Source organism: Durio zibethinus, chromosome 6, assembly GCF_047325235.1.
Source record: "Durio zibethinus cultivar Kanyao isolate XHJ-2024 chromosome 6, ASM4732523v1, whole genome shotgun sequence".
Classification (NCBI taxonomy): domain Eukaryota; kingdom Viridiplantae; phylum Streptophyta; class Magnoliopsida; order Malvales; family Malvaceae; genus Durio; species Durio zibethinus.
The window spans coordinates 7,768,662-7,779,109 of NC_143167.1; the positions used below are offsets into that span (position 1 = coordinate 7,768,662).

Consider the following 10,448-nt stretch of genomic DNA (forward strand, 5'->3'; position numbering starts at 1 on the left):
CTAATCAATCAATTAATCTGGGAAAAGGGGGAGAAATGAGGATCTTTTCTACCCTTTATTCCTCCACGAGCATCATCGGTTTAGACAAGCATAAATGGGATGCTCCTTGGAGCAAAGGGCAAGACAAAATTCTTGTTGAAACATATACCTTTCATATTAAAGAACAATTAAGCGTTTAGGCAAAGTCAGAAGAAGGCCACTAAAGGGCCACTATGGCAATCACCAAAATTTTGTACAATCAGGGATGGGAACGAAGGGAAGAAGATTATATTATAAAGTAACTCATAAGTTTGTATGAGAAAAGATACATACTTCTCGAACTATAAAACAATGCTTCCAATATGAAGGTCCAACATTAGGAAACATTGACACCAGTAAGCTCCAATTCAGCACTTGTGGCATTAATTGCATCCAAAACATCCATCTTTCCCATGCTCACAGCTTCATCAATTGGGGTCCGCTCATGGCTGCTCGTTACCCAGTTCCAGAAATAATCATGTATTTGAAAGGAGGAAAAAAAACTCAAACAAAGAATTACTAAACTCAATATTGCCATCACAAATAACTCACCTATTTAAAAGGTTTACATGTGCTCCTGATAAAACTAATTTCTTAACTACCTGTCACCAGCATTTATAAAAGAATTCAAACATTGCACATGAATAGCTAAAATGACAACCTGTATCAAACAGGAGTTGCATAATTACCTCAACATGACCATTGAGACAAGCCCAATGAAGAGGGGTATTCTTCTCCACATTAGAAGCATCAACATCCTGATCAGGTAGAAGCTTCCAAATGTAAACAAAATGTTCCACAAAAGATAACTAATAAACTCTAAAGATACATAAAAGCAGCTTTTAAAGTAGGAAAATTCGTTGTAACCTTTAGCAAGAAATAGAGGCAAAAATACTAAATAATATAAGCTCAAATAAATACAAGGAAAAAACTGTTTCCATCCAAGCAAAGAAGAAATGTTATCAGGGACTGACCTCTGGGATCTTCCTCGATGGAAAGGTAGTCAGTGTATTGCCACATCAAAATTTGAAAGCATGACAAAAGACTGACTACAATGTGGTTTATGTTTACCATTAAAAAACCCTTTAATTCTACACTACATGAACATTGACCATCTATAGAGAGGGTTCCATCATGACTCTACATGGGTACAAAAAGTCTAAAATCATGGATGGATAACAATTGACAATTAATGGTAGAATTCTACCTGTAGCATATAGTTTCCAATAAATGGTGTTTGCATTTAATCACACTTCGACTAAGAACACTAAACTCCTTTATAAATTAATCCTTGAATATTCATCTTCCACACACATCACCTCACTTAATGCCAACCACTTGAATTGGAGAACAATCTTCAATGCAATTAACCAAATGGTATTTAACTTCTCCATCTCATGTGCATATCGAAATTTCAAAGAGACATAAAAGCTATTTGGTTAGATAGCTACAGTATGTTTATAAATAATGAAAGATCCTCTGTTGGACAAATGCTGCCAAACCCTCAACATTATCAACTGCAAAAGTCACAGTTTCTTTACATTAACCCACACCACCTTGCTCCAAAGCCCACATCCTCCAATAAGTTGTGGTAGAAACTCCAATGTAAATGGTCATGGGCCTTCCTATTGTATCCAGTTTTCAAAGCTCTAAATCAAAGAGTACAATCTAAAAGTCCATTTCATAAAACCACCATTAGAATCCAAAATCTCTCAGCCCCAACAAATGCATTTTGAGGATTTATAATTACCAAAAAATCACATCTTTAATTCTCCTCCTAAACTTTAGCTATTAACTTAAATATTCTCCTCACCAAACCCTACTTTAGTTATTATTCACACTAATTATGTTCTATGACCAAGAGTCCTGAAAGTCCCTTAAACTGAGCTTGGGGTTTTTTCTTTTGGCCAGAGACTGAGCTTGTATAAGATATGAGAAAAATTCTTAAAATTTTCTAATGCTGCAATTCTTAAAATTCACCTTTGGATAATTGCTTTTCAAAGTAGGATTCTATAGTTGAAAACATTAATGAAATGCAAAACATAGAATTGTAGAAAACCAACAAAACTACATAACACAGGAAAATTAATCCAATCTTGAAAGCAAATAAAACCTATATCATGTATGATATTTACACAATTATGGAAAATTCTTAACATTGTTGCTAGTCAAGAGGGTTTTGTAACTTTTCATAATACTTAATCATACCCAACAATATGCTTGCAGGAACAATTATCCTTCTCTAAATATAAATAAGAAATACCTTATTAGCAGAATTGTCTAGGCAAGGAAAAAAAAAAAAGAATTACTTTGATCAACCTAGAATAGTTGCATAATATGGGTATAAAAGGGCTAGAAGCAGACAAAGATAATGAAAAAGGGTTTCAAAACAATGGCTGGATCAACAATAATTCATTCATACTCATCATCTATGTATGTTTGTGTGTCACGCTAAGCGCTCCAAGGGGGAGGCGGCAAGGTACTCCAATCCCACATCGGACATAAAAGGGAGGTCACTGGAGTATAAAAGGATTCACACCACTTCTTTTTTGTGAGGCGCCTGTTGTGGGACAAAACCGTGAGATCAAAGAAGGGTTAGAACGGACAATACCTCACAAAGGTGTGGATCTTAGGATGATCTAGAACACCGGATGAGTGTATGCCTGAGACCTGGAGTCGCACGAGCCTAGAGATTGAGTTTCAACTCGTGACAAGTGGCATCAGAGTAGGCTCTGGACCATTCGACCCATGCCAAGGGCCTTAAAGGAGGTAGGTAGGGTGACCAGCCTCCGTGACGAGGACGTCACGAGGTTGGGTGGGGGAGAATGTCACAGCAAGCGCTCCAAGGGGAAGTAGGCAAGGTACTCCAATCCCACATCAGACATGAAAGGGGGGGTCACTGGGGTATAAAAGGGTTCACACCACCTTTTCCTTGTGAGACGCCTTTTGTGGGACAAAACCATGAGACCAAGGAAGGGGACAATACCTCAGAAGGGTGTGGACTTTAGGCTGATTTTAGATGCCGAATGAGTGCATGTCCAGGTCTTGAAGCCGTACAAGCCTGGAGGTTGAGTCTCCACCAATGACATGTGTGTCTGTAGGAACTAAACATAATGAAGCCAATCTCAATTAAAGTGATTGCATAGAAAGACCAAAAAAGAAAAGGGAAAAAGAAATACTGAAAGGAACAGCCCACCATCCTCAGGTTTTCATCAATGATGTATCTAGAAGGGTGAGAGAAGGCAATGGAGAGAAACATCCAAGATAATATAGATCACGAGGCAAGACTTTAAGAGTTTGAGAGAGATCTCGTAGCTAGAAGAAAAGGAAAAAGAAACAATTTTTAATCAAGAGTGTTAAGAAGAAGAGAGGAAAAGCTAAGAACTAAAGTTATGGAGAGTGAGAGACATTTGAACTGGACGGACAACAGAGAAGAAAAGGAAAAAAACTATAAGGAATTTTACCATTGGACCTCTTGAGGTCAAATATGGAACCTTATCAAACCACCATAAAAAATCGCACAGGTATTTCAAACAATTCTCGCATTAAATTGCTAAAGAAGGAATTGACTAACAAAAATCTTCCATCCTTCCTGGAAAGAAAGATCATCCTACAAGTAAGTCATTGATTGCAGCTTAATTTTAACCAGCCACACCAAAAACCCAAGGAATGAGAGTTGAAACTGTCCTAACAAGGCTATCTCATAACATGCTTGTCTAATGCTGTGTAAATGGAAGGAAAATTGCTTCATTACCCCCCCCCCCCCCTTTCAGCACCTATGAAGGAAACTCTTGGGCAGGATGCCTATTGGTATGGATAGTGTACTTTTTGCCCTTTTTTCCAAAACAACAAATGACTTTCTTCTCCTTCCTTCTGTTTCTGTAACTTCAAGCATTTCTTTTCTTTTCCTTTTAAACTTAAAACAAAAAGTCCTCACAAGCTTGTGTAAAAGATGAAGAAAAACCTCCAAACCAAGAAAGTCTAAAATTATTTGAATAATACACTTCGTTCTTCTTATTGTGGTCTAATTAAACCTTGCAAATATGGCACATGCCTATTCAAGTATTCAGTCAAAATGCTGAAGTCTTTCAGAAAACTCAGCAGTTAGCAAATAGAGAGATACATATTAAAATAACCACAAAAATAAATACTCATATGACAGTTTTCTCACCACACCACTACCAATGAGATATTCCACAATATCAAGATGTCCATTAGCCGCAGCCATATGAAGTGCTGCAATATATAAAACACAGTCACTTAGTGAAATATACGAAGATAATTAAAAAAAAATGCAAATAAAACACAATAGCAGCAATTAATAAGCACCAATGAAAATCACAATGCCAAGAAATTTCTTTAAATTAGCACAATGGTCGACCAACAAAACAAAAAGGAGGAAACACAACATTCCTACATTTGGATGAAAAACATATTATTTTCCTAAAAGTTGACAAAGCGATGGAATTTAAAAGTCCATCAACTAAAATCCTGCAATATGTGAATTGTAGACTTGTGCTTTAATGAGTAGGCTTATAATAAATAATATAGTGTCTTATAAACTGATTTTATTGTTATCTTAATGCTGGTGTGGTGGGAATATTGTGCTGGTTATATTGGGGTGATATAAGCAATGGTTGAAAGCAAGGAAATAGTCCTGAATCCTGATGGTTGGTCATGGCAATGATGGCAGAGTTGGCAGAAGATGGAGACTAATAATGTGAAGACTGTATTTTTCATTTTGATTAATAGTTTAAATGCCACAAAGCTTCTTTTTCTCCGCAGATGTTCATTTGTCCTTTAGTCAGGAATCAATTCAAAATGAAAAATGACCTTCCAATGAGCAGTCAAAATATGACTTCATAATAGTTAGTAAATAATCAGACACAAATGTTGCAACTTGTCATAATTAAGCCAAAACGGTCTCAATTGTCTAAACTTGGACTTGAGTCAAGTTCAAACTCTAGGGACATGCACCCAACAAGGCTTTGGTCAAGTTCAAAGACAGTCCAAGTTCAGCGAGCAGTGTTCAACCACACAACCTAAAACCTAGTGAACTGTGTCTGACCGACTAAACTATAGCAATTGTGGATCAGGCAATTATACATTCGGCTCAGTAGGGCTCATTTATACCACTATCCAAAATTTAAAAAAAACTGTATTATAAAGGTCATTTTTAGATCTCAAAGACATGCTGCAATATCCTTTTCCCTCATGTAAAACAGTTCTTAGCTAAATTGTAGAATCCGATCTCCTCCGCATAAACCAGATTTTACCAATCATGATAAAGATAGAAAACTTTATTCAAGACAATTAAGTGCAACATGCAACAAGTAAGATGTGAGAGACAATCAATAATCAAAGTAAATTTAAAGAGCATTAAAGCAATAAAATTAATAGGAACCCGTTCGGCCTTGTGAATCCTTAGAATCAAGAGAGACACCCCTAGAAGCCAGTCTTATAAGATCATCCATGTCATCATACCGTGCAGCCTGTCAAACATAGAACATATAACAACTTAACTTGATTATGAAGTGCTAATTGAAAGAAAATACTGAAGAGTTATAATTTGAAGCATAATGCTAGTAATAAGATTTCTTTTCCTTTCCCTTCAATATTCTATCATTCCTAGCTAACTATCTTTACTACCAAGCAAAACCTCATAAAATCGAGAAAACAACCCAAAAAAAAAGGGCAAAGCAATAAGAAGCAATTGACGAAGTTAATAACCTCGAGTAGTTCCTCAACAGTCTCCTGCGTTGTTTCTGTAGGAGTCTGTTCTGCTCCGTTTGCCTCCGCACCCATCTCTTTGTTTTAGCCTATAGATAATGAAAGAAAATGTTGGATTTGATTGTTCAGTTCGAATGCAGTGATAAATTTTACTATATGGCAGCAAAAAACATGAAAGAGAGAGAGAATGTATTGTTAAATAAGTGAAAGTGACAGAGCAGACCTGAAAGAGCTAGGAAAGAATATAGCCGGAGTGGTGATCGATGGTTGTGGGCTCTGTGCGGCGGCGGAGTCGATATGCTGATTGGGAGGAGGAGATGATTTTCATTTTTTTTTTATCTAAACATGTGATTATAGTTTTATACATTGGCCCTGAATCTTTAAAGGTGGGTTCATTTTGGCCCTTAATTTTGCACTTCAACTTCAAAATCTTAAAGTAGACCAGCGATTCAGCTATTGTTAAAATATTAAAATTTATATATTTATATTATATTTTATATGAAAATTATGTATTATAATTTTTATCATATAAAAATATAAAATATATTATTTTTTGTTAAATTTATATATAATTATTGTTAAAATTTTAATTCATATCATTTTTATATCTTATTTTCACATTATATTCATATTATATTATTGCATTATATTTTAAATTATTAGGATTATTTTAATCTCTTTGATTTTTTTAATATTTATAATTGGCTAAAATATTAAAAAGTTCTAAAATTATTTTATTTTATATTTTTATTATACTTGAATAAATTTTTATTTTTTAATTTGTGTCCAATTAAACTTTTATTTCAAACAAAATATTAATTTATGTTAAGAGTTTATTTTAAAAATTAATTTATATTAAAAATTTATTTAATATAAATTAAAGATAAAAATTTTATTTAAATATAAATTAAAATTTAAAAAATTATTTAGATATAACAAAAATATATAAATTCATAATATAATAAAATTTAAGAACTTTCTTTTATTATTTTAGCTTTTATAGTTGGATTATAATGATTTTGTAATAACAATAATAGTAGTAGAAAAAGGTAATTATGAAATATGTTTTGAACTTGCGAATTTAGATGGTAAAATTTGTGGAGAAATAAATATAAAAAAAAAAAAAAAAACACACACACACTATAACTTTTTATTTGTACTTAGTATTCTTAAAATTTTTAACAGAGTTAAATGATACCAATTCAATTTAAAATAAAAAAATATAAAGTTAAAAATATTTATGTACTTTCATCGCTTTAAAAAATAGTAATCAGCCACTTTAAACGCAATTACCCACTTGGTGCTCAAAAATAAAACAGAACTACCCATTTTTTTCACGTATGATTTATTGTAAAACATAATTAAAAAAAAAGAACATTTTTTCGTCCTTGTATCAAATTTTAGCATAAATAAAACAGGGAAGCATGCAAGTCTTATATTATGCAAATAAATTACAAAATACTTATAAGTATAGCCTTGATTAGAAAACACTGGAATTATTTTTTTAACAAAAGGATTTTGAGTGATATAATGTGAGATTATCTTTTACCATTCTATATCATTTCACTTATTTTAATATTTGAATTCGATAACTTCACAAAAAAATCTCAAATTCTACCCATTAAGGTATTTCCATGAAAATGACATAAAACATTGAAATTAAGTAAAATAATTCTCCCGTTTAAATAAGGTATTTTTTTAAAGTTATTTATTCATATTTAAATTGAATAATATTATTATTATTATTATTATTTTTAGTAAAAAGAATTTTCTAATACATTCGTAGAGTTATTTCAGTAGTGGGACTCGAGGGTTGCTGGTTGCTACATAAGTACATTTAAAAAATAATAAATGATAATTTTTTAATTTCATTTATTAAGTTTAAAAAATTTTATTAATAATGTATAAAATGTCATTTTGTTGTTACATCAACACAAGGTTACGGCAAGCCAATGATAATGTAACGAAAATAATTATGAATGTAATATCTCAATTTGTCTGGAGTTGTAATTATTTAGTTTATTAAATAAATAAATAATAAAATAATAAAAAAAATTAAGTGTTTAAGTTTGTATAAAATTGTTTCTTTTGAATATAAAGTTTGAGTTGGACTTAAAGTTTGAAATTGAAATTGAAAAATAATTGAAACTTGTTTTAGTTTAAGGTTCTTATGATCAGATCCCTATAAATATAAACCTAAATCAAGCAATAAGACACATAGAAAGATCAGCAGGAAAAAGAGGCATCCTTAGAAATCAGAGAAGAAAGCAGTTAACTCCAATTTTTTATTTTTAGAAAAGCTTTTGGCAAAAGGTTTTGATTTAGTTTTGGAAAAGTTTGATTTGTTTTTTGAGGCTCAACTGGTGATTTTTTGAGGAATTTTCATAAATTTTAGAAAATTTTGAAAAATTTCAGAATTTGTTGAATTTGTTGACAAACTTTTTTGGTTTTCGGTGAACATTTCAACTACATTTGGACTTTCCGATGAAATTTTCAGATTTTGGTGAAGATTTCGATGAACTTTTTTAGTCTTTAGTGAAGATTCCAATGAAGTTTGAACAATTCAATGAGATTTTTAAATTCCGATGAGGATTCCAGAATACGGCGATTGGCGTTCATTAGTTTTTAGAGAGAGTGTGAGAGAAAAAAGTTGAAGAGAGAGAGTGCAGGAAAAATTTGAGAAAACAAGGGAAATTTGACCTTTTTATACGTTTGTTAAACAATGCCGCTCTGACATTTTAGTCTTTGCCAAATCTGTTAGTTTTCATTTGGGTTAGCTCGATTTGGTCGCAAACTCGTCCTTAACCTGTGCTCCAAAGCCCTTGGCTCCAGTTAACCAAGTCGAGAGCTGAGCTGTTCCAGCCACCCTCTTTTTCTATAACTGAGCTGTATCATGTCAACTGAGTCGAGCCGATTCCTATTTGGGTATTTTTTTATTTTTTATGATTATTATTTATTTATTTTTTAAAGTACTATTCATGATTAATTTTTAGGGAAATTAGAAAATAAAATTATAACATAAAATAAAATATTAATATACTTTTAAAAATAAATAATAATTATCAAATAATAAAATTTTTAGAAATTGCAAAAGATTAATTTCTATACAATTACTAGGTGAGAAATTTTTTTAAATTTGACCAAAATGGAGGAAAATTTAGATAAAATTTTAATAATAATAATTAATATTTATTTTCAATTTAAAAATAATAAAAACACAAATTTAATAAAAATTTTGGAATTAAAATATTAATTACCCAATGATGAGATTCTTAAAATTTTCAAATGGTAAATTTTTTAAAAAATTTCTATGTAAAGAATTTATTTAAAATTTACCCAAGTGGTGAAATAATTTAGTTGAAATTTTAATAAAAGTAATTATATTTTTTTTCAAATAAAAATTTACAATCTAACTTAAAATTTTGGGTGAAAATATTTGATAATTATCCAAAGATGAGAATCTTAAAAATTTCAAATGGTAAATTTTTAAAGAAATATCTACGAAAGAAATTTCTTTAAATTCAACTCAAATTGTGAATTTAAATGAGACTTCAAAAAATAGCTGTCATGTTATGTTATTTCTAAATATTAGTAGATTAATAAGGGTTTAAATTCTAAATAGACCCAAATGGTGAAAAATTTAGAAATTAAACTTATAAGAAAATTTTTTAAATTAGGTCCAAATGATGAAAAATTTAGAAATAGAAATAAAAATTGTAAAAATAAATTATGAGGATGAAATTTGTAGTAATCGCAAATGGATGATTATCTAAGATATTTATATGTGAGAAAATATTTCTAATTTTGAATTAAATGGCAGAAAAAATAGATATATTTTCAATAAAATAAAAATTTAATAAAAAATAAATGATTAAGTTTTTCCAACGATAGAGCTTTTTCAAGAAAATAAATAGGATTCTTGAATACTCTTGAGGTGAGGAAGTATTTTTACGAATTCTGCTAAATTGATGTATAAATCCTGAAAATTATTTCCAATATAAATTTAAGATCACTAGAATAAAGACTTTAGGATAGTTTAAAATACAATGGTACCATCCTTTAGATGGACATGTGGGAGTGCTATAATCTTCTTCATATGTAACCAACTCCTAAATCTTGTTCTGATTAGTAAATTAGAACATATTCTTTTAGGGGACCCTTAGTCAAGCTTAGGAGTTCCTTAAATGATAGATTCATTAGATGGCCAATCACACCTATATAAAAAAGATTAGTGGCGACTCCTTATATTAAGTCTAGCTATAGATTTTTGGATCTATATATTATAATAGTTTGACGACTTCATTGTGGACTAATAGAGAGTCAGGCCATAACATTTTAAATTTATCCTATCCTTTGATCTAATGATTTCAAAATGTAAGGATTTTATTATTTGCTTACTAACATTTTTCTTTTTTTGTCTTTTATTTATGGGGGATGACATTGATATGTTTTTTCACATACACTATCACATGTATTTTACATTACGTGAGCTCTATACCTAGGCTCCATCCCTCTTAGGAAGGAGTAAAGTACCTACGCTCTCATAAAATGATAATCACTGTAATGGCTAGAGAAATACTCCCACTTAAATTGAATCCTTTTCGTTGGTAGCCTATGATAGGTGATGATTGAAATGCTTTACTAGTCTGTGATAGACAATGATGTAAAAAATAATTTGGGAACCTTTAGTGGTCAAAATC

The 10,448-nt window shown here is 31.0% G+C and overlaps 1 protein-coding gene across 2 annotated transcripts; it reads right to left on the reverse strand.

The window, feature by feature from the left end:
• Nucleotides 1–245: 245 nt before the first annotated feature.
• LOC111285724 (uncharacterized) lies at nt 246–6,181 on the reverse strand. 2 transcript variants are annotated; one of them, XM_022875303.2, is made up of 7 exons: nt 5,972–6,181; nt 5,749–5,837; nt 5,432–5,510; nt 4,190–4,254; nt 708–776; nt 571–620; nt 246–467 (listed from the first exon to the last, which is right to left on the reverse strand). In XM_022875303.2, the coding sequence occupies exons 2-7, from the start codon at nt 5,821–5,823 to the stop codon at nt 356–358; spliced, it is 450 nt and encodes a 149-aa protein (XP_022731038.2). In that variant the 5' UTR covers nt 5,824–5,837; nt 5,972–6,181; the 3' UTR covers nt 246–355. The 2 variants fall into 2 exon arrangements, with proteins under 2 accessions (XP_022731038.2, XP_022731037.2); XM_022875302.2 differs by having other exon boundaries at nt 5,423–5,510.
• Nucleotides 6,182–10,448: the final 4,267 nt, after the last annotated feature.

Coding starts and splice junctions, on each gene's coding strand:
- LOC111285724 (XM_022875302.2), bottom strand. CDS start 5,823: ATGGGTGCGGAGGCAAACGGAGCAGAACAGACTCCTACAGAAACAACG. Junction 5,511..5,748: donor CTGTTGAGGAACTACTCGAG/GTTATTAACTTC, acceptor TATGTTTGACAG/GCTGCACGGTATGATGACAT. Junction 468..570: donor CATGTAAACCTTTTAAATAG/GTGAGTTATTTG, acceptor GGTAACGAGCAG/CCATGAGCGGACCCCAATTG.